The 24,248-nt window shown below is 40.2% G+C and overlaps 1 protein-coding gene across 1 annotated transcript in view; it reads left to right on the top strand.

Moving 5' to 3' along the window:
* Window positions 1-24,248, top strand: part of MAP3K1 (mitogen-activated protein kinase kinase kinase 1) — a 72,732-nt gene that overhangs the window by 27,646 nt on the left and 20,838 nt on the right. The window contains exons 2-6 of the mRNA XM_055555134.1: window positions 17,958-18,108; window positions 18,734-18,934; window positions 22,397-22,597; window positions 23,426-23,542; window positions 23,919-24,067. Of these exons, the coding sequence (XP_055411109.1) occupies window positions 17,958-18,108; window positions 18,734-18,934; window positions 22,397-22,597; window positions 23,426-23,542; window positions 23,919-24,067 (819 nt within the window). The remainder of the gene's footprint in view (window positions 1-17,957; window positions 18,109-18,733; window positions 18,935-22,396; window positions 22,598-23,425; window positions 23,543-23,918; window positions 24,068-24,248) is intronic.

Below are 24,248 nucleotides of genomic sequence, written 5' to 3'. Positions count from 1 at the left end.
AAAATACCAGAGAATAATATAATGAACAGCCATAAAATCTTTACCCATATTTAAGAAATGCTAATATTTTATCATATTTGCTGCAGTTGGGTGTTAAGGAAATGAGTGTGCTTTAGACACAGCTGGAGCCTCCTTTGTCTTCTTACCCTCGCCGTCCTCGCTCCCCAGAGGGAATGGGCCCCTGTAGCCTGTTAGCAGTCTTCACATCCCAGACATCTCTAATCAGCATTATTGCCTCCTGAAACCAGAAAAAATAGTTTTATTTTGTTATTGTTATCTGCTTTTCAACTAACATCTTGTTAAGGGAAACTGTGAAGTAACATAGACCAGAAGGAAGAGCACAGGGCCTCAAAGCCGGAGAAACCTGGTTTGGAAACTCAGAATTCCCACTTACTGTGGATTCTTAGTCAAACTTATTAATCTTCCCGGCAGAGTTTCTTTGTTTGCACAGTGTGGACACTGAGTCTTACCTTGTAGCTTCGTGAGAGGTTTCGTGGAGCCCCTGGCATAGTACCCAGTACGGATGAGGGGCTCCGTAAGGCAGAGCAGCGGTGTAATGATGAGGATGGTGGTAGTTGCAGTTATTTAGTGTGCGCTCACCATACGCTTGACGCCATTTTAAGTGCTTCATCCATGTTCATTCTTTGTAAAACTGAGATGATAACTGTATGCAAAGGGTTTAAAACAGTGAAAGGTACATAGGAAGTACATCAGAAGTATTGGCTATTATCGCCATTTTACAGAAAAAGGAAATTACTGGAAGGAAATTAGGGGGGTGCACTTACTTTTGAGCACTTTATCTGTACGCATATTTAATCCTATGGTAGGTATTATTCTTTTTACGGTGAGGAAGTTGAGGTACAGAGAGGTTAAGTAACTTGGGTCAAAGCCATCCAGCTGTCCGTGTCAGACCTTGGGTTTTAACCCAGGCCTTCTGGCTCCAGAACTCTCCTCACTGATCACCATGCCATGTGTCTTGATGACACCTGCGGTACAGCTTTTTATCTCCCCTATCCCAGGAACGTGCACGCCAAGTTATGCCATCTCCTTTGAATAAGAAGCCCTTTTGATTTTGCTGAGTATACAACTGAGATTTTACTGGTTTGGGTGGCTGTTGCCCCATCCGTGCCCCTAATAGACACCCCCGTAGTTTCTAAACTCCCCAGTGAGGACCTGTCATGTACTAGTGAACGGATTTGGGCAGTTCCCTGTAGCCTTCTCTGGATGACGTGGAACAATGGACTGGTTCCAGATTGAGAAAGGAGTACGTCAAGGCTGTATATTGCCACCCTGCTTATTTAACTTACATGCAGAGTACATCATGCGAAATGCTGGGCTAGATGAAGCACAAGCTTCAATCAGGATTGCCGGGAGAAATATCAGTAACCTCAGATATGCAGATGACACCACCCTTATGGCAGAAGGTGAAGAGGAACTAAAGAGCCTCTCGATGAAGGTGAAAGAGGAGAGTGAAAAAGCTGGCTTAAAATTCAGCATTTAGAAAACTAAGATCATGGCATCTGGTCCCATCACTTCATGGTGAATAGATGGGGAAACAGTGGAAACAGTGACAGACTTTATTTTCTTGGGCTCCAGAATCACTGCAGATGGTTACTGCAGCCATGAAATTGAAAGACGCTTGCTCCTTGGAAGAAAAGCTCTGACAAACCTAGACAGCATATTAAAAAGCAGAGACAGTACTTTGCCAACAAAGGTCAGTCTAGTCAAAGCTATAGTTTTTCCAGTAGTCATGTACAGATGTGAGAGTTGGACCATAAAGAAGGCTGAGCATGGAAGAATTGATGCTTTCGAATTGTGATGTTGCAGAAGACTCCTGAGAGTCCCTTGGACAGCAGAGAGATCCAACCAGTCCATCCTCAAGGAAATCAGTCCTGAATATTCATTGGAAGGACTGATGCTGAAGCTCCAGTACTTTGGCCACCTGATGTGAACAGCTGACTCATTAGAAAAGACCCTGATGCTGGGAAAGATTGAGGGCAGGAGGAGAAGGGGACGACAGAAGACGAGATGTTGAATGGTGTCACCGACTCAATGGACATGAGTTTGAGCAAGCTCCAGGAGATGGCGATGGACAGGGAAACCTGGCGTGCTGCAGTCCATGGGGTCGCAAAGAGTTGGACCCATATGAGCTACTGAAAAACAAGTGACAGTGTCTGGATAGCACTGCCTCCTTCAGCCACACCGGCCTCACTGCCTCTGCTTTCCCCTGACCTGCTCCCCACCGCAACCACTGTCGTCAGCGCTGAAGACCTGTGAGTGCTTCCACAGTGCCAGAGCTCCAGGGGTTTGCGAGAAGCAAGGGCCGTTCCCCAGGCCCCTTTTTTATTTCAAGTTCTGGGGTTTTCCTCTAGGCGTGTAGAGATTTTTAAAGTAATGGCTTGTCAGGAGTTTTTCTTGGCTGATCTTTGTCTTCTCGCCAGACTTAAATCTTAAGCAGAGTGAATAGAATGGGCCTGGGGCAGATCTTAGTGAAAGACTCTGGCCTCTGCAATGCAGGAGACCTGTGTTCAATCACTGGGTCAGGAAGATGCCCTGAAGTAAGAAATGGCAACCCACTCCAGTATTCTTGCCTGGAGAATTCAATGGACAGGGGAGCCTAGGGTCCTCGGGGTTGCAAAGAGTCGGACACAACTAAGCGACTGACACACTGGTCTCTGCTAGTGGTTAGACTAGGCCAAATTTGAATGTCTGACATCCACTGCTCTTAGGATGAGTTCATACCAGGTGAGTTTACTCATCTCTGGCTGGCTGTCAAATAATCTTACCACCCATATTTTGATTTTTGGAGGCTTAGTTTCACTGAAGGCAGTTGCTGAATTTTATGGAAACTTGCAAAGCCACCATTGAAACAGTATTAACTGGTATTAATTTCTTGTCTGTATTTTTCTTCTTAGACCTATTGACTAATTGGAGCCAGAAAGGATATAGAGATGATCCTGTACAGATTTCTCACAGTATATCCTAAGGACCGCCACTCTGTCAAAGGTGTTTTGCTTATAAGGACTTTTGTGCCAAATTAGTGTGAGAAATACTGTTACCTTCTTTTTTTTTTCTTCTTGAAAAAGTATGATGAACTTGTCTTTAAATGAATATGTTTAACTTTATCTAGAGTTTCCTAAACAGAATCATAAATTGTTTAGTACTCTGTTGGACCTTATTTTCACCAAAGCTGTTTCTTTTGTCAAGAAAATCTTTTAACCTTCATCAGCTTCATGCCTGCTAGTCCTTTTCTTTCCTTAAGAACTATTCAGGCATCACCTCCTCTGTAGGTCTTTCCAGGATTCTGCTAGAAAAACTTAAGGATGGAGATCCACTCCATCCTTGCAGCTGTTTATGATCTGGTAAAATACTCCTGTTGTAGCAGCGCTGGCATGTTCTCTCTTCTGCTAGACTAAGCGCCTAAAGGGATGGAGATCCTGTCTTTTTTCTTTATCCTACTTGGTATCTCTGTTGCCTAGTTCAGAGCTTACACGTAGTAGGCGTGCCAGCATTCATTGAACAGAATGGTTTTCTAGCATTAAAAGCATAGAGAAGAAAAGCGACATTTGTCAGGAAGTTATTCTTCCTCATTCTGAGCATCCCAGTTAACGTGCCTTTCCACCAGCTAGAAAGAAGTACTATAGAAATAGTACTAGCTGTTCCATGGGGTTTGAAAGAGATCATTCTCCTAGCACAGGCTGTAAGAGGGCTTTGTGCTCTACTTCAGCACTATATGCCTTCTCCGTTAATCTGGGAACATTAAAAACAACCGAAGGGTTTTTATTAATACAGAAGGTATTCAAGGAAATGACAGCCCAACTCCAGTATTCCTGCCTGGAAAATCCCATGGACAGAGGAGCCTGGCGGCTACTGTCCATGGAGTCGCAGAGGAGTTGGACCCAACTTAGCGACTCAACAACAATAGTTCATGTTACATTTTTAACTTTACTTTTCTTCAACTGTGAAAGGGAAAGTGTGCAGTAACATACCACTTTCCCAACTATTAGTTTCGTTCATTTGATCTTTAGAATATTCAAACCCAAGTGGTCACATTTCTTTCAAGATAATTGGCTTAGTAAAAATGTAGTCACATACCCATTGGAGTATGTTCCAGAGAAACATACTTAAGAGCTCACCATAACACTAACTTGGGATCTTTTTGATGAAAACCAAAATGGCAAAGGAGCAGCCATCTTTCTCCCCTGGATGCCTGCCTTGTGCCACGGATTGTGTGCCAGTGCCCTTGGCGGAGGATAGGACACGGCTTTGCTGAAAGTGGCCCCATAGTAGTAGTATATAGGGATTTCTAATATACTTCTCTAAAAGCTCACTTAGTTTATGCATCGGTTGTCTTTTACACATTCCCAACCCTAGACTCGTCAAGTAGCATGAAAGGGGAATTCTTGAAAGGAAATACACATTTAGCAAAATACTGTAAAAAAATTAGCATCCTTTTCCTTGCTTACTGATCTATATTCAACAATTAAGGAAGAGGATGCTCACACATCCCAGTTTTTTTTTTTTTTTTTTTTAACAGTTTCTAAAGGTTCTTCATCAGTTATCAAGGACACAACAAAGGAAGGAATAAACAGTGGAATTTTTAGCACTGAATATTAAAAGAATACAAGCTTACAGAGTGAAAAGTATTTGAAGCTTTCATGGGTTTTTGTTGGAGAGGAACAGATGAGAAATGGAACCATACTTAAACTCCCACTGTAAGCATTGGCTCTCAAAAAACAGTTTGCATTAAGCCTGTAGATTTTCTGAGTTCATGAGTGAGAAGAGTTGTGTGACTCTTACCCCATGGGAAGGTGGAATAGAATAGTATTATAGTATTTATAAATTTTGTTACAGAAGTGGTTACTTTGATGAGTACCAAAAAAAAAAAAGAAGTATTTCTGTACAATATTAAGTTTAAGTAGTAAATATTCCAGTGACAGCTAGTAACTTGTCAGTCCATTTTGTTTTGTTTGTCATGGTAACAGAAGCACACTCACTGTTTTTCTGTCACTAAGATATTCATATATTTTGTGAGATGATGAATTTTACAAAATCACGAAACTCATATTTCTGTCCAGTTCTGACCGTTTTTACAGTTTTCACTTGTCTGCATAAATATCGTCGTCAAATTTCAGTTCGTAATTCGAGACAAGTGAGTGAATTTCATTGAAGTTGAATCTTAAGACATTACACAACTGGCAACATGTTGGTTTCACTGCAGTGGGTTTTGTTTTCTTTTCTGCCCACACAGGAGGGGTGTTAACTTGAAAAGACACCTGCCCTCACCTTCTCTGGTTTTTCTCTTTGACTGCTTCTTTAAAAATAATGCTGCCTTTTTTTTTTTTTTTTAATTTCAAATTGCTGAATCTTCTAGGATTTTAATTTCCTTACTAACCTAATTTGATTACTGACTTTATTCATCTTATTTCCTTTTTCTTTAAAATTCTCATCAATTTTAATAGTCATTGCATATCCTTGATTTTCTCTACATAGCTACTTCCCCCTTGAATTTTGTTGTATATTTGAGCTATCTGAATTATCTTTTCCTCTAACGAGTTTTAACTTTTATTGCAGTTTGACATTTTCTGACATTTACTGATCAGCTACACACTTGTCAGTACATATGATTATTATCTTGTATTATCCCCCCACCTTGATAAAGTATACCTAATTAGTTTCATACGTATATTGGATGATTTTTATACTTACCTATTAGCACGTTTAGAAGGAAGAATGATTATTTTTTCCAGATTTTGATAGAACATCTTGGTTCCATTATTGAGTGATTACATCAGTAATACAGATTAAATTGATTTGTTTGTGGTACATTAATAACTTGGATGTAGTGGCTTTTAATGGAATCCACTAGCTACATTTCTGAGAGACATGGATGCCCCAAGGAAACGTCTTAACCAAGTTTTTGCATTGCTGCTTTATTTTTTTTCTTGGACTGGGTAGGTATTAAGAAATGATTTAGAAAATCACTTTACATTGGACCTTTTCTTTGTTTATCTGGGTTCTCAGCCAGAAGAAACATAGCCCCTTTAGTTTGATAATATTTATTCACGAATATCTGGGAAGATCCCCTGGAGAAGGAAATGGCAGTTCACTCCAGTGTTTTTGCCTGGGACAGTCCCATGAACAGAGGAGCATGGCGGGCTACAGTCCATGGGGTTGCAAGAATCGGACGCTAGGGAAGCACAACAGCACAAACTTATCTGCCTGAAAGTCTAGCCTTGGTGTTTTACCTTAAATGTGTCAGTAACTTTGGAGGCTGTTGAAGTCCATCCAAAATGCTCATATGTCATTTTTATAAGATTTACTTTACTTTGATAAAACATGCAAGACAGTCTTATCATTTGACTATTCTTAATGAATGTTTGTGATCAAGAAAGGTTTCTTTTAATCATTAGTCTTGACCAGAATTAAATGAAAAATTAAAAATAAGATTTATGAAAGAAAACAAACTAGAATCTTTTTTCTTTCTTCCCTTAAGCCTTTGTTGATCATAATAGTGTCCTAATTGCTAGTTACCGATATTTTATATACCTTAAAAAACATTTGTTTTAATGTCTGAGCTTGTAGCACACTGACTTACAATTATCAGGAGTAATTTACTTCTCTGTAGAGTTTACTCATTCTGTAGGCTTTATTAATTGCTTTAAATATTTTCATGCATCTCTGGCATGCATATTAAAAACATATAGTGTAGAAGAGCTGTGCAGTTAAAATACAGTTTTCTTTTTGAATCTCTTGTCTTTCTCTAAAGGGAGACTTTGAGGCATGTAGCTTACTCTGTGTATGTGTTAGTTGCTCAGTCATGACCGACTCTTTTCGACCCCATGGGCTATAGCTCACCGGGTTCCTCTGTCCATGGAATTCTCCAGGCAAGAATACTGGAGTGGGTTCCCATTCCCTTCTCCAGGGAATCATCCCAACCCAGGGATCACACCCAGGTCTCCCACATTGCAGGCAGATTCTTTTCCATCTGGGCCACCATGGAAGCCCAGTTTACTCCATAAACTTCATCCAAAAAAGCTTCCATAGAGTTGCCACCTTTAAAAATGGCTTAATATTGCCTGTTAGCTCTGCGTTTTGTAAATTCCCTGTTACTGTATTTATACAGTGATTGTTAAATCAGTCTTTTATGAATTGCTAATTTTAAAGTAGGAAACCTTTTGAATATTCTTCCTTTTCTCTTTGAAATGTTTATATACCCCAGAGGCACTCATTTGTGGTAGAAGTTATGGGTTAAACAGGCTGTAGTATGTGTCTATTACATGTGCTGGATACATCTGCAGTGTTATTTCCCAGATCTTCATTGATTAGGAGTGATAACCAGCTATGCTAACTCCAGATTGTTGATTGTTTATCAAGCCCATGGAGTCAGTTCCTCTGGGTGTTTTGTTTGTGGCAGCAGGGTGTAGCCCAGGGAAAGGACTTACCCTTGAAGAACTGGCACTTTCCGTGTCTAGGTTGGCATAGGTCAACTAGAGAGGGAGTATTTGCAGTGTGATTATCCACTAATTTTTTGGTTTAATTTTGGTTAATTTCATACAACTTATACTGTGCTGTGCTTAGTTGCTCAGTTGTATCTGACTCTTTGTGACCCCGTGGATTGTAACCCACCAGGCTCTTCTGTCCATGGCAATTTTCCAGGCAAGAATACTGGAGTGGGTTGCTAGGCCATCCCTCCAGGGGATCTTCCTGACCCAGGGATTGAACCCAGGTCTCCCTCATGGAAAAGACTCTGATGCTGGGAGGGATTGGGGGAAGGAGAAGAAAGGGACGACAGAGGATGAGATGGCTGGATGGCATCACTGACTCGATGGACGTGAGTCTGAGTGAACTCTGGGAGTTGGTGATGGACAGGGAGGCCTGGCGTTCGGCGATTCGTGGGGTCGCAAAGAGTCAGACACGACTGAGTGACTGAACTGAACTGAACTGAACCTTAGTATACATAGATTTCCAGAACAGTTTAGATTATGGATAACTTTAGAATCTCAATTCTCTTGGTGTCTAAGCAATCTCAAAGAACCCTGGAAAACACACTGAATTATTTGGGACAGGCACAATTCAGAGCCACCCAGTTGAGCCACTTCACTACCTGTGAAGTTCTCTTAGCAGCAGGAATTCACATACTAAAACCCATAAGCTTTGTTACCGAAAAGAGGGAGAGCAAGGGAGGAACTGTCTCCCAAAACAAAACCAGACCACTCTGGGATCCTTAAAATTTAAGTTGCCAGGTAAAAAGCAAAGAAGGAGACTTTGGTAAGGATAAGGAGAGTGTGGTGACGCGTAAAGGCTGTAACAACAGAGGCCAGCAGCCCCTTACCATGGACGGAGCACTGTGCTAACAGCTCCAAGCGGGTCGCTCCAGTCAGTTCTCATGAGAATGGGACTGTCTCTTGTTGGCTAGTCATGGGGCTTGTGGGATCCTAGTTCTTGACCAGGGATCAAACCTGCGCCACCTGCAGTGGAAGCACAGAGTCCTAACCACTGGGCCACCAGGGAAGTCCCGATGATGAGACTCGACTATTCCACTGGCAGATTAAACAAACAAACCAGGAGGTCACGTTAGATGTCCAAGGTGATAAAGTCTGTATGCAAAAAACACAGGATTTAAATTCAGATGTGAATGACTTCCAGGGCAAAAGGAAACTCAGTGTTTTACAAGTGCTTAAAATTTGGAGACCTAGATCTGAGGCCAAAAAAATCTGTATCTTAGTGGTAAAACAGCTCTATTTTCCCTTAAGATAATTTCTCCAGAGATATATGGTCAATGGCAACTGCTGGCCCTTTCCCTCTTCTGAGCAAGGAGGACTAAATAAAATCATTGTTAAGAGTAACTCTTCCATCTTTATGTAATGCAGCATTACAACATAATATGTAAAAGTGGCTCACATTATGAAAACTAGGCCCCATAAGATTTCACTTCAGGTTGTGCTCAGGAGCATTTGGCTCTGAGAACTAAAGAAACTAGTAACTTTCTTTTTCACTTGCTGCTGCTACTGCTGCTAAGTCACTTCAGTCCTGTCCGACTCTGTGCAACCCCATAGACAGCAGGGATTCTCCAGGCAAGAACACTGGAGTGGGTTGCCATTTCCTTCTCCAATGCATGAAAGTGAAAAGTGAAAGTGAAGTCGCTCAATCGTGTCTGACCCTCAGCGACCCCATGGACTGCAGCCTCCCAGGCTCCTCCATCCATGGGATTTTCCAGGCAAGAGTACTGGGGTGGGGTGCCATTGCCTTCTCCGTCTTTTTCCCTTAGTGCAGAGTAAATACGCTGACTTTAGTACAATAAAGGACTGTTGATTTCTTGATATGAGCATGTCCACAGTATAATCAGTCTTATAATACTTTGAATTTCTACCAGAAATCTTTATCAGGGGGCAAAAACTATTTGCAGTGTTGTCTGCAAACCTTCCCAGTTAGTCCTTTGAAGGATACAGGCACAGAATTTCATCCTCAAAAAGCTCATGTTCTGGTTAACTCATCAAGGGTGGAATAATATGGGGGTTAAATAACAAAGACAACAAATAGCTAATTATCAACAATGATTATAATATAAGCAGTTTAATACCACCTTAGTTATTTTGATTGATTCACACTTAATTATTCTGAATTGTCTTATACATACTAAAAATCAATCTATCTGGTATCAGGGATTTGTTTCTAATAAAATATTACCCCATTTGAGTTTTAAGATTATAATTATTCTCCACCAAAAATTACAGGATTTTGAAAAGTGGGCTTCCCTGGTGGCTCAGATGGTAAAGAATCTGCCTGCAATGCAGGAGACCCAGGTTCAATTCTTGGATTGGGAAGAGGCCCTGGAGCAGGGAATGGCACCCCATTCCAGTATTTTTGAGATTCATCATCTAATCAATTAATGTAGTTATAACAGGAAAGTTTTTTTTTTAAACACGAACTAATCTAAACAGATTAACATTGTTACAGATTGAGCTTTATTCTCCTTTCATATTTATTTTAAAAACATGAGGTTTCTTACTTTTTTTGAATGAATCTGTAACTGACCTAGAGCTTCAAAAAAAAACCTTCTCCCCTGAGGTTAGGTTTATATAGTTTAGTCTCTTTCCTAGACCTACAGAATTTACCTGCGAATATTTAAAAAAACGAGATGCTTCACTTGCCCCTTGTCAATGAAGCCACTCAGTCCTCCATTTATCTAGTACCAGCCATTGTTGATTAGACTGTCACTCCTGTAGTTCTCCCTCCTCTTGTCTTTTGGGAGATGATTTTCCCTGGTTCTAAAACTCTAATATTCATTCGTATCATATACCAGACCCTCTTCCTGGAGTGGCCTCTTCTCATGGCACTAAAACACCCTCTTCTTAAGCACACCAAGAAATTTCATGTCTCTCTGCCTTTGAGGATTTTTTTCCTGATAGGAATATACCTTTTGAAATCTCATATGCCTTCAGTAAAGAATTTCCTACTGCCGTTCTACAGCAGTTAGCCGTTCCCTCCCAGGATGCTATTAATAGTATTAATTATCGTACAGCATATACTCTAGTTTTTAAGAACCTGCTTCCCTCATCACACTGGGAGCTCCTCCGGGACAGGTTACCACATCTTATTCACTCTTCTGTCATCAGCGCCAAGTGTCCTGGACAGGCCACAGAGGCACCCGACATGAGGCCAGAGGGCCTGCCCAGTCATAGCCACCTTCCTTTCCCAGTGGTCTCTGACACCCGGGGCACCATGCTTTACACATCTAAACCCATCTTGCAGTTCACAGTTGGCTGGTGGAGGAATGTGCCCTGATCCAAAGACCCTCTGCACTGCACGGTGCTGTACATCTTAACCAGACCTTCTCTCTATGGGAGTTTGAATACGGGATACCTGGAGAGTATCACTGTGGGAAAAATGGCATCCAAATAGACAAAATTAGCAACGCAGTAACTAGGAACAAGGAGACAGAAACAAGGGAGAAGAGAGAGAAATTAGTCAGAAGGAAGATGTGGTTAGAGACCGGGAGAGGGGAAGAAGCAATAAAAGTAAACACAAGTGTTGGGCCTGGCTCCCCTGTCCATGCTGTCAGTCAACTGAAGCTACTTTGGTGTCTCCCCGGGGGGTGAATCACCACGTTCTCCAAAGGCCACGTGTACGCGCTGCAGGGGAGAAACTTCACGGGTCCCTCGCTGTGCACTGAAATCACCCCTAACGATCTCTCTCCCCTGCAACCCCAAAGAGCCGATGAAAACACTAACTCAACACAGAAGACACTTGAACAGGCCCAAACCCCCGTCTATCTGACTCTGAAGCCTGTGCTCTTCTTTGTCCTGGCAGATCACTGTCAAATCTGATGCTGTTTTTATAACAAGTCATGGTCAGAAGTCTATGCTGATACTTGCTTGGGGACTCAGAGAGGTTTAAACAAGTTTTTTAAATGGTGACTTTCATTATAAGAATTAAAGGAGCACATTAATTGTATAAATTAGTGGAGTACTTTACGTAACAGTAATAGTGACTACAGTGATATGAAACCTTTCCGGAAATTAATGAGGTTTACATGCACACATACCTGGTAAAAAGAAAAACCCTGTTTATGTCTGATCTGTGAAGATTATAACAAAACAATAAATATGTAAAAAAAACTTGTTTTTCTTCCCAATTTGGTTTTTGTTTCAGAGATAAATGAAGCTGAGTAGGTATGATTTTTTTCCCCCCATGGGCAAGTGGAATAGAATTTATATTTCACTGAATTTAAGATTCCATTGTTGTAAGTTGTATCATTATTTTGTATACCATGGAGAAATTTTAAAAACCCTGCCAATTATAACAGCAGTTTGATTTAAAAAGGCATTCAGATTTCAGAGATATTAAAATGTGAGGCACAGGCATGAGAAAGTTGAACTAAGAGATCTTATAGACAGAGTGCCTGAAGAACTATGGACGGAAGTTTGTGACCTTGTACAGGAGGCAGGAGTCAAGACCACGCCCAAGAAAAGAAATGCAAAGAGGCAAAATGGTTGTCTGAGGAGGCCTTAAAAGTAGCTGAGAAAAGAAGAGAAGCTAAAAGCAAAGGAGAAAAGGAAAGATATACCCATTTGAATCCAGAGTTCCAAAGAATAGCAAGAAGAGATAAGAAAGCCTTCCTCAGTGATCAGTGCAATGAAATAGAGGAAAACAATAGAAAGACTAGAGATCTCTAAGAAAATTAGAGATACCAAGGGAACATTTCATGCAAAGATGGGCACAATAAAGGACAGAAATGGTATGAACTTAACAGAAGCAGAAGATATTAAGAAGAGGTAGCAAAAATACACGGAAGAACTGTACAAAAAAGATCTTCATGACCCAGATAACCACGATGGTGTGATCACTCACCTAGAGCCGGACATCCTTTAATGCGAAGTCAAGTGGGCCTTAGGAAGCATCACTACAAACAAAGCTAGTGGAAGTTATGGAATTCCAGTTGAGCTCTTTCAAATCCTAAAAGATGATGCTGTGAAAGTGCTGCACTCAATATGCCAGCAAATTTGGAAAACTCAGCAGTGGCTACAGGACTGGAAAAGGTCAGTTTTCATTCCAATCCCAAAGAAAGGCAATGCCAAAGAATGCTCAAACTCTCGCACAGTTGCACCCATCTCACACGGTAGCAAAGTAATACTCAAAATTCTCCAAGCCAGGCTTCTACAGAATGTGAACCGTGAACTTCCAGATGTTCAAGCTGGTTTTAGAAAAGGCAGAGGAACCAGAAATCAAATTGCCAACATCCACTGGATCATGGAAAAAGCAAGAGAGTTCCAGAAAAACATCTATTTCTGCTTTATTGACTATGCCAAAACCTTTGACTGTGTGGATCACAATAAACTGTGGAAAATTCTGAAAGAGATGGGAATACCAGACCACCTGACCTGCCTCCTGAGAAATCTGTATGCCGGTCAAGAAGCAACAGTTAGAACTGTACATGGAACAACAGATTGGTTCCAAATCGGAAAAGGAATATGTCAAGGCTGTATATTGTTACCTTGCTTACTTAACTTCTATGCAGAGTACATCATGAGAAACACTGGGCTGGCTGAAGCACAAGCTTTAATCAAGATTGCTGGCAGAAATATCAATAACCTCAGATAGGCAGATGACACGACCCTTATGACAGAAAGCAAAGAACTAAAGAGCCTCTTGATGAACATGAAAGAGGAGAGTGAAAAAGTTGGCTTAAATCTCAACATTTAGAAAACTAAGATCATGGCATCTGGTCCCATCATTTCATGGCAGATAGATGGGGAAACAATGGAAACAGTGAGAGACTTTATTTTCTTGGGCTCCAAAATCACTGCAGATGGTGACTGCAGCCGTGAAATTAAAAGATGCTTGCTGCTTGGAAGGAAAGCTATGACCAACCTAGACAACATATTAAAATACAGAGATATTACTTTGCCAACAAAGGTCCGTCTAGTCAAGGCTATGGTTTTTCCAGTGGTCATGTATGGATGTGAGAGTTGGACTGGGAAGAAAGCTGAGCACCGAAGAATTGATGCTTTTGAACTGTGGTGTTAGAGAAGACTCTTGAGAGTCCCTTGGACTGCAAGGAGGTCAAACCAGTTAACCCTAAAGGACATCAGTCCTGAATATTCATTGGAAGGACTGGTGCTGAAGCTGAAGCTCTAATACTTTGGCCACCTGATGCGAAGAACTGACTCATTGGAAAAGTCCCTGGTGCTGGGAAAGATTGAAGTCAGGAGGAGAAGGGGATGACAGAGGATGAGATGGTTGGATGGCATCACCAACTCTATGGACATGAGTTTGAGCAAGCTCTGGGAGTTGGTATAGGGAAGCCTGGCGTGCTGCAGTCCATGGGGTCACAGAGTTGGATACGACTGAGCAACTGAACTGAACTGAAAATGTGAGGCACAGGCATGACAAAGTTGAACTAAGAGTGAGTGGAAAGTTTATATGAGTTTAATGGAGGAGGTGGTGGCTGGGCCCAGGACCTGTGTCGCCATGGAAGGCTTGGAAGTGCTGAAGCTCTGGAGTGCTGGGAGGACACACAGAGGGTCCTAGCTGTCTTCCTTAGGCTGGATAATTTTTTTTAATATGAAAAAATATACATTTTAGAACTAATATATAAGTATTACTTATGAAGATATTAGAAAAAACAGGTTTAAATTTGCAGATCAATTTAGGAACAACAAAAATTGTTCCACTGAATAACATTTCAGTTACAGACTAAGTCTTATATTAAGTGCAGAACTGCAAAAAGATTAAGTAACATGAGTAATCATTAAATTTAAAACTAGGAAGGTCCTCAGAACTGCCAAAGATGTTAACAAATGATCATTCATTTAGTATTTGTTTTCATACCGATTGTAAGCCAGGCATTATTAGATGTTGGGTATATAGCCATGGATGGAAACACTGGTCCTCTGCCTTCACTGAGCTTACAGTTTGGGGGGCAGTGCGGTTTATAGGTTTGCCGACAGCAATGAACACTTCAAAGAAAAAGTACAGAGCTGTGGAAGAGTGGAACTAGAGGTTCCTAATTGAGAGTGGGAAGGGTCTGTAAGGAGTTGAAGAAAAGCCACTGAGTGGGTATAAATTAATGAGGTAAAAAGGAGACAACAAACAGCTTGTGCAAAAAACCTGAGCAGAAGAGATGGAGCCAGTCAGTGAAAGAAACAGAGTGTAGGGGGGTGACTTCAGTTGAGGTAAGACTGGATGATGCAGGGCCTCATAAGCCATAACATTTTGGATTTTTACTCTCAGCCCAGGGGGAAGCCACCAGAGGGTTTTAATGGGGAAAGTGACCTTGGCTGCTCTGTGAAGCCTAGATTGGAGTTAAGGTTCAAAGTGAAGAAGCCCCCTCGGGAGTCTGCTGCTAATTGAGACCAGCTAAGGCAGAAAGTGAAGAGGAACTAAAAAGCCTCTTGATGAAAGTGAAAGAGGAGAGTGAAAAAGTTGGCTTAAAGCTCAACATTCAGAAAACGAAGGTCATGGCATCTGGTCCCATCACTTCATGGTGAATAGATGGGGAAACAGTGGAAACAGTGTCAGACTTTATTTTGGGGGGCTCCAAAATCACTGCAGATGGTGATTGCAGCCATGAAATTAAAAGACGCTTACTTCTTGGAAGGAAAGTTATGACCAACCTAGATAGCATATTCAAAAGCAGAGACATTACTTTGCCAACAAAGGTCCGTCTAGTCAAGGTTATGGTTTTTCCAGTAGTCATGTGTGAATGTGAGAGTTGGACTGTAAAGAAAGCTGAGTGCCGAAGAATTGATGCTTTTGAACTGTGGTATTGGAGAAGACTCTTGAGAGTCCCTTAGACTGCAAGGAGATCCAACCAGTCCGTTCTAAAGGAGATCGGTCCTGGGTGTTCTTTGGAAGGAATGATGCTAAAGCTGAAACTCTAGTCCTTTGGCCACCTCATGCAAAGAGCTGACTCATTGGAAAAGACCCTGATGCTGGGAGGGATTGTGGGCAGGAGGAGAAGGGGACGACAGAGGATGAGATGGCTGGATGGCATCACCAACTCGATGGACATGAGTTTGAGTGAACTCCGAGAGTTGGTAATGGACAGGGAGGCCTGGCATGCTATGATTCATGGGGTCGCAAAGAGTCGGACATGACTAAGCGACTGAACTGAAGGTGACAATCTGACCTGAGCATTGTGACTGAAAAGTATGTGTTCTTGAGGATAATCTGTATTAACCGAAGTCTTAATTTGTGTTCATTTGGACCCAGCAATTCCATTTTAGGGTATTTATTCAAAGGAATAATCTTAGATGTGTGCAAAAGTTGAACCACTGGTACGTTTAAATATTTATATTTAATATAATGTATATTTATGTATATTTAATACATAATATTAAATATAAATAATAGAGGATAGGAATAAGAAATTGGTTTGAAAGATTATAGTATTTTCAAACAAGTGGAAAGGAAAGAGGAAAATCATACCTACTTGAAGAAGATTTGTTTAGATAAGGGGAGTTCTCTGTGAGTTTGAGTGGGTACTAGGGAAAAGACGCTGAAAATACAGAATTGAGAAGAGATGCTCATGAAACAAATTTAGGGAGGAGAGATCTAGGACCAGGGGAAAGATGGTACTTTGCATGGTTGCAGGAGCTTCTGGTGTAAAAATGCACTGAGGTTCTACAGTGTGATTTCCGTTTTGAGTACTAGCCTGGGAATCTTTAAGCCATGCCTTGCAACATTGTTACTGGGTGGAAAGTGCTTTTTATACCAGAGAGTTGTAAATGAATTTTTAGTGTGCAGTGGGCCCATGAATTTGATTGCCTGTAAATTTGAGTTTCCCTGGGTAAGAATCGACTGAGCAGGATGAATTTTTGAGAAAACATTTTCTCTCTCCCTTTTCCCCTCTCCCCACTTCTGTCCCTATCCCCTTCTTTTTCGCTTCCTTTTCCTCCCTTCCTTCCTTCCCCTTGCATCCCTCCCTCTTCCTCTGATCCACCTCTAACATTTACACTTTATGATATATTCAGAGAGGAAAAGCAGTCAAATACTTAAAGAAAATCAGCATCCTCCTTCCCTCCCTCCCTCCCATATTGCCTTTCTTTGTGACAGTTTTTATGCCTGTGTAGTGGAGATATTTTCCTATGTGGTGTGTCTTAATGCCCCTCTGCAAGTTTCAGATGTTATGTATTCTTTGCATTAGTAAAAATATCTAGGCCAGTTTCAGGCACAGAGGTATTTAACACCCTGGTTTCCACTCCCTCCATAGTATTGATGCTTAAGTAAAACCAGTTAACTGTTATTTCCTTTCTAGTGCCTGTTTTAAGTAGGTTTTGTTGGGGGGGGGGGGGGTGTTGCTATTGTTGGGTTTTTTGTTGTTGTTTGCTGCTGCTTTGCAAATACTGCTGCTTTATAGTAATGATTAGCTGGAATATTTGTAGAGGAGTTTGAATTTGACTTTTTGGTAAGCTTGCAGTTATCATCTCTGGTATTTCCTTGAATATTTCCTTTTCCTGTCAGTGTAATTAAAAAAAACCCAAAAAACTGTAGCTTTACAGAATTTCCAAAATAGTTACTGAGGTTAACTGAGTATTTTTTAAATTGTTGCTTCTCCCAGGATGCAGTTGCTTGAACTCTTTCCTTATAAAACCAGGTTTTAAAATCCATGCCTATATGTACTGTGTGTTTCATATATCCATGTGTGGATATGAGTGTATTTTGAAGCTAGTGGGTGTTTTACCTCTTCGGCTTTGTAGAGTTAGTTCTCAAAAGTTACCAGCTTCCTGGATATTTTATTATAACTCCACAGTACATCATGGTGTAAAGGTCAAAATGTTTCTACCAGGCAATTTTTTACTATTTATATATGGAGTACCCCAAGTACAATATTATTTTCTGAGAAAACAAGTTTAATTATTGAGACTTTGAAAAAATATTGTGGATTAGAAGATATGGTTAAGTTTCACCTAGATTATTAAATGTTTAACTTATTTCTGCAAATGAGCATATTTTTCAGATTTTATCTGTATTGACTTAAGTTATTGGAATTCCTGGGATAAATAGTAGTAAAATGCTCTTCTAAATATTTGTCTGTCATATACTTGAGTATGTTAAAATGGTGTAATTAGAAACAGTGAGGTTTTCATGAATGTATTTGTTAATGCAGTGCTTAATGTCTTGAGATGCTTTTTATTAACTACCTTGAAACGAAGGTCTGCACTAAGATTACTAGTAAGCCTGCACCTTCTAAATAGAACCTTACTTTTTAAAGACATTATTAAACTAGTGTTACCAGGCAGCATTTAGCATCTCCATGTTACAGTGTAAATTCAACAACATAGTATGATTCATAATGATATTTTCATATCTTGCTTAAGTCATTTGGGGATTTTAGCAGTTATCTTTTTAGTTTACAAGTCCATTGAAAGTATGAAGTAAAACCATATTGTTCTTGAAAATTATTTTTCACATATAAATTTCGTTCTCCTTATTTTTCCTTCTGTTTTCAGTCGTGAGATGGAGAATAAAGAAACTCTCAAGGGACTGCACAAGATGGACGATCGCCCAGAAGAACGAATGATCAGGGAGAAACTGAAGGCCACCTGTATGCCAGCCTGGAAGCACGAATGGCTGGAACGGAGAAACAGGAGAGGCCCTGTGGTGAGTTACCTGCTAGAAGGAAGCATAGGAGGAAGTGGAAAATTAAGCATAAATAGATCCTCTTGTAAACTTTTTTCCCCCCCTTCATTTTAAATGCAGTGCAGTTTTATTTGCTTTGGTATTTTCTAGACATTTGAACAAAATGTAGCTAACGCTGTGCTCATTAAGCAACTTCAGCTGTTCTAAGGAGTAATCCCTCTGGTTGAGTGGGAGAGGTAATGCTTAAAGCAACACTGCCCTCTAATGTCAGTGTCTCTAAAATCCTTTAATTAGCGATTTGTACTGTACTTAAAAATGATTTTTCCAATTTTATTTTGATGTTTTATCTCTAAGGTAGGATCTAAGGATCTTAATTCTAAATCTTTTAAATTCATGTATGACAACATTTTAAAATGCATTATGTAAATATTATCAACATTCAATTGATGGAGCCTAAATGACTGAAATCTGTATGGTTAAAAAAATAGCCTTACACTTACAGCTTAAACTAATAAAGAAAAGTTGATATATTTTCTGTTGTATTTGTATAATATTGCATAATTTTAAAAACTGAGTTCTTGTCTTATGTTCACATTTACTTCTTTTTTTATTTTTTAAGTAATAAAATACTGGCATTTTAATTTAGGTGGTAAAACCAATCCCTATTAAAGGAGATGGATCTGAAATTAATAACTTGGCAGCCGAGTCTCAAGGAGAGGGCCCAACGAGCGCTGCTTCCTCAGCTCCCAAAGGCCGACGCAGCCCTTCCCCTGGCAGCTCCCCCTCAGGTCGCACAGTGAAATCTGAATCTCCAGGAGTAAGGAGAAAAAGAGTTTCTCCAGTGCCCGTAAGTTAATGTTTTAGCAAATGTGCTAAGTTTCTACAGTTTTAAAACATACGTATAACACAGGAAAGATTGGCTAGCCATCTGTTAGAGCAACATTCCCAAAGTGTGCCCACAGACCCTTGGCTCAGGGTACCTGCCCTTAGATGCTTTCTGTGGATCCATTAGGTCAAAACTAATTCTGTAATAAAACTGAGATGTTATTTGCCTCTTGCACTGCATTGACATTTACAGTGGTGAGTAAAGCTGCTGGTGCATTTGCCTGAATTAAAGCTACAACGGTAGAAGCTGTATTCCTCACTTGGGTATTTGACAGACATTTTTCTTACAAAGAATTAAGTAAGACTCACTTCAAGGAAAACAACTGATCTGTTTCTTCACTAGTGGTAAAATTTGAGATTTCAAGCAAAAATTAGAGTTTTGGAAAACTCATATCCAACCACTGTCAGCTTGATAGCTTCTCAGTACTTAGACTTTTAATAGGCCAATAGTATTATCACTTGTGGGGTTTTTTTTTTTTTTTTTTGTATATTGTGCCATGAAATATTTGAACTTTTAGAAGATCTACCATTCCTTTGATGTAGTATCAAAGACAAATACTCATTATTATTTGAAAAGGATTTCCCAAATACATAGCTACGTGAGGCCAGATTCTCTTCATGTACTCAACCAAAATACCATATCACAGCAGACTGAACGCAGAAGGATGGATGAGAATCTCAGTATTGAGATTCAGTACTCTGATTCAGTCTCTTTATTGAGCCAGACATCAAAGAGATTTGTAAAAAGATAGGTCCTGACCCTTCAAGACAGAGAGATTACTACTGGTAGGAATGCAAGTTAAAACTTTCTAACCTTGAAAAGCAAATGAGTGATGGCAAAATAATTGTGGTATAGTGACCAGAAGGGGGAGATTTGGGTTTCCTCACACCTAAGGTTGTTAAAGCACATAAATGCTTCAGAAAGTAAATTTTAAATAAATTTTACAGTAAAGCCCAAGATTCTCAACAGTATTTATCAGCTTTATGTGGACACACGTTTAAAGTAGCTATTTTTAAAAAACTCAAAATAGGAACAATCATTTATTAGCTCATAAATCTGAAATAGGGCAGGGCTCAGCAGGAGTGGCTCATGTCTGCTTCCTGTGGCATCTGCAGACGCTATAGAATAGCCAAGGCTGCTGCTTCACTCCTCTGTCTAGTGCTTCAGCTGGAAAGAGGCTGTTGGCCTCTTTCTCCAAGCACGGAAATCGGGCTGCAACAAGTGTTTCAAGCTAGGAAAGCAGGTGGAATAGATTTTCACAGCCCTCAGAAGGAACCAACCCTGCCAGCACCTTGATCGTTGATTGTGGACTTCAAGCCTCAGGAACTATGAGACGATACATTTCTGTTAAGCCAAAGAACAAAAAAAGGTGATGCAAGAGAGCAAATCCCAGCATGGATGCTCTTATGAAGCCACAACTTGGATTATGTTTACTAATGCCTTATTGCCCAAATCTAGTTACATGCCCAGATCCCAGAATCAGTGTGGTAGGGGGCTACAGAAGGGTATATAAATATACTGGGAGGTGTGGTCCATGGGGTCATCAAAGTGAAAGTCTACCGCAAATAAAGAATTGTGTCTCCCCTCCCCCTACACCCTTTTTGGGATATATATTAGACAAGGTGACTTGCTCATGCTAACGGCTACCTAACGTTTCGTTATCTGGATAAAGATCATTCATGGCTTCTTTGAACTACATACTAGTGGACAGTTATGTTCCTTCTCAACTTTTCATTACTAAAAGCAGTCTTGCAAAAATATTTTTTATGCATACATCATTTTGCACATCTAGTGAGCATATCCATAGTGTGAATACTTAGCAAGTCCAATAGTATATGCATGTGTACTTGTTTTGGGTTTTGTTTTACTTCTTAGTAACTGCCTATTTAAAAAATAATGGTTTTATTAAGACATAGTTCATATAGTGTACAATTCACTCATTTAATTGTGCAGTTCATTGAGTTTTGGTATATTTACATAGTTGTAGCCATCACTACCATAAGTTTTAGAATATTTTCATCACTCCAGCAGAAAACCCCAGTCTCTCCCCAGCCTTAGGCAACCTATATACAATCTACTTCCTGACTATATACAATTTGCGTGGACCTTTTATATAAATGTAATCATATAATATGTATAGGCTTCTGTGGCTGGTTTTTTGCTCTCAGCATCCTGCTTTCAAGGTTCATCCATGGTATAGCTTGTATCATTTTTAATTGTAGAATAGTACTCTATTGTATGGATATACATATTTTGTTTATTTACTCGTTAGTTGGTAGGCATTTGATTTCCACTTCTGGCTTCATAATGCTACTGGGAACAGTTCTGTACACATTTTTGTGTGGACACAGCTTCATTTTTGGAGAAGGCAATGGCAACCCACTCCAGTACTCTCGCCTGGAAAACCCCATGGATGGAGGAGCCTGGTGGGCTGCAGTCCATGGGGTTGCTAAGAGTCGGACACGACTGAGCGACTTCACTTTCACTTTTCCCTTTCATGCATTGGAGAAGGAAATGGCAACCCACTCCAGCGTTCTTGCCTGGAGAATCCCAGGGACGGGGGAGCCTGGTGGGCTGCCGTCTATGGGGTCGCACAGAGTCGGACACGACTGAAGCGACTTAGCCAGCAGCAGCAGCAGCTTCATTTTTCTTGGGTATATTCATAGAAGTGGGATTGCTTTACAAAATGAGATTGTTTTACAAAGCAGGTACACCATTTTACATTCCCACCAGCCCTGTTGGAGGCTTCCAACCGCTTCATTTTCTTACCAGCTCTTATTACCTTTTACCTGTTTAGTTTGGCATCAAAAAGAACTAGACTTTCCACTGGGCAGTGATGGAAAGACCAAGTTCTAGGGGAGTCAGTGAAGTGGAGTGAGTGACACACATCACCCTCACACAGGAGCATTTTCAGCAGCCTCCAGTGAGATGTCTTAACCTGGGAAGAGTCACTTACCGCTCCTCCACAGAGAACTCCATGGAGCTGTTTGTAAATGACCAGTCACAGGAAGCACATTTAGTGGTCCCTTAAGTGGAAGCCAGGAAATTGGATGCTTAATTTTCATCACTAGAAACAAGTCATTTTACCTGTTTAGGAAGCATATTTTCTATGCTTTTTATTTTGGTTTACCTAAAACTTTTCAAAGGTGTCAAATACTTATAATTTGTAAAATTACCATATGTTTGTCTCTCTTGGCCTAAGTTTTATTATTTTAGGGATGACAGATTTTAAAAATTTACTCATAGCAATGTGTCAGACAAATGCATTTGCAAAACACATCTTGTCCCATCATATTATATATTGAGGCATTTTTGGGTATATATAAAAAAGGTCTGCTGTGACCTTTTTTAGGTCATTTTTTTTTCTTGTGGAGGAGTAAGTTTCTTAGGAGCAGTTTACCTAATTTTTAAAATATTGTGAAGTTTCAGAGTGGGAGAATCACACCACCTCGAAGAGCCCCTTCACCAGATGGCTTCTCACCATACAGCCCGGAGGAGACAAACCGCCGTGTGAACAAAGTGATGCGGGCCAGGCTGTACTTACTGCAGCAGATAGGACCCAACTCCTTCCTGATTGGAGGAGACAGCCCAGACAACAAATACCGGGTGTTCATCGGGCCTCAGGTAGGGGCTGTCACCATTTTACATTTTATTAGGATCTGGTACTAACTCAATATACTGTGACATTCTTAAATTTAAATTAGTATGTAATTCTCTTCTGTAATCTAAAGAAAGTTAAAATATTGGGGGAACTGTAAACACTTTTATTTAATGTGTTGATAAAGGGTTTTACTATGATGTGATATACTTCAGAATACAAATTTGGTCTTTTTATAACTTATTTAGGGCTGTGCTGGGTCTCTGTTGCTGCTTGGGCTTTTTTCTAGTTGTGGCGAGCAGGGGCTGCTCTCTTAATTGTGGTGCATGGGCTTCTCATTGTGGTGGTTTCTCTTGTTGCAGAGCATGGGCTGTAGGGTGTGCAGGCCTTGGTAGCCGTGGCTCGTGGGCTCAGTAGCCGTGGGTCGTGGGCTCGGTAGCCGTGGCTTGTGGGCTCGGTAGCCGTGGCTTGTGGGCTCGGTAGCCGTGGCTCATGGACTCTAGAACCAGGCTCACTAGTTGTGGTGCATAGGCTTAGTTGCTCCAAGGGATATGGGACCTTCCTGGACCAGGGATCGAACCCCTATCTTCTGCATTGGTAGATTGATTCTTTACCACTGAGCCACCAGGAAAGCCCCTGGTCTTTTTAATAAACCAAAAATAAGAGATTAATTCATGGAGATAGCTGTAGGCTTTTCTTGCATATCCTTGTATATCTTATTATATAAAGATAATGAGAAATTAATAGAAAGTTTAGTATAATAAACTTGGAAATATTTTTAAAGGGATCACCCTAGGAGTTCTAGTGGAACACGGATTTATTAAAGTAGAGGTTTTTTTTTTTTAACTCTTTAGAACTGCAGCTGTGGGCGTGGAACATTTTGTATTCATCTGCTATTTGTTATGCTCCGGGTATTTCAGCTAGAACCTTCAGACCCAATGTTATGGAGAAAAACTTTAAAGAATTTTGAGGTAATTTTTTTAAATAAATGCTTTGGAGTAAAATTGTCAACTAATTTTTATGATACTCCTGAAATTTTTCCATAAGCTTTAAATTTAAGTAGACAGTGGTCATTTCAGAGGTGTGAATGTATTTAAGGATTACTTGATGTTTGTAAATAGTTCTAAGCTATTGACTAATTAGTTTTTTTCTTCTAGAGTGAAAAAAAGTAAACACTGACCTATAAAAATACTGTCCATAGTAAACTATATGTATTCTTATTTTTGAAGCTCTTAAATTGGCTTTGTGAAAAACTTATGAAATAAAAGCCAAATAATTCAACCTATAGAACTCATTATCTGTACATTATGGCACAAATGTTATGTTACTGTCTTTTTTCAATGTTAGGTTGAGAGTTTGTTCCAGAAATACCACAGTAGGCGTAGCTCAAGGATCAAAGCCCCGTCTCGTAACACCATCCAGAAGTTTGTTTCACGCATGTCAAATTCTCATACATTGTCGTCATCTAGTACGTCTACATCCAGTTCAGAAAACAGGTCAGTACTTTTTAAGGAATTAACAGCATTATGCAGTGTTACTCTTTAATTTTAGGGTTTATACACACACACACACACACACACACACACACACACACTTGTTAAGTTGCTCTAAAATGACTTAACTATTGAATCTTGGCTTTCAAGTTAAAAATCACGGGTAAAAAATATTAAAAGTCAT

Source organism: Bubalus kerabau, chromosome 18, assembly GCF_029407905.1.
Source record: "Bubalus kerabau isolate K-KA32 ecotype Philippines breed swamp buffalo chromosome 18, PCC_UOA_SB_1v2, whole genome shotgun sequence".
NCBI lineage: Eukaryota > Metazoa > Chordata > Mammalia > Artiodactyla > Bovidae > Bubalus > Bubalus kerabau.
This window is presented reverse-complemented; position numbering and strand designations above follow the sequence as displayed.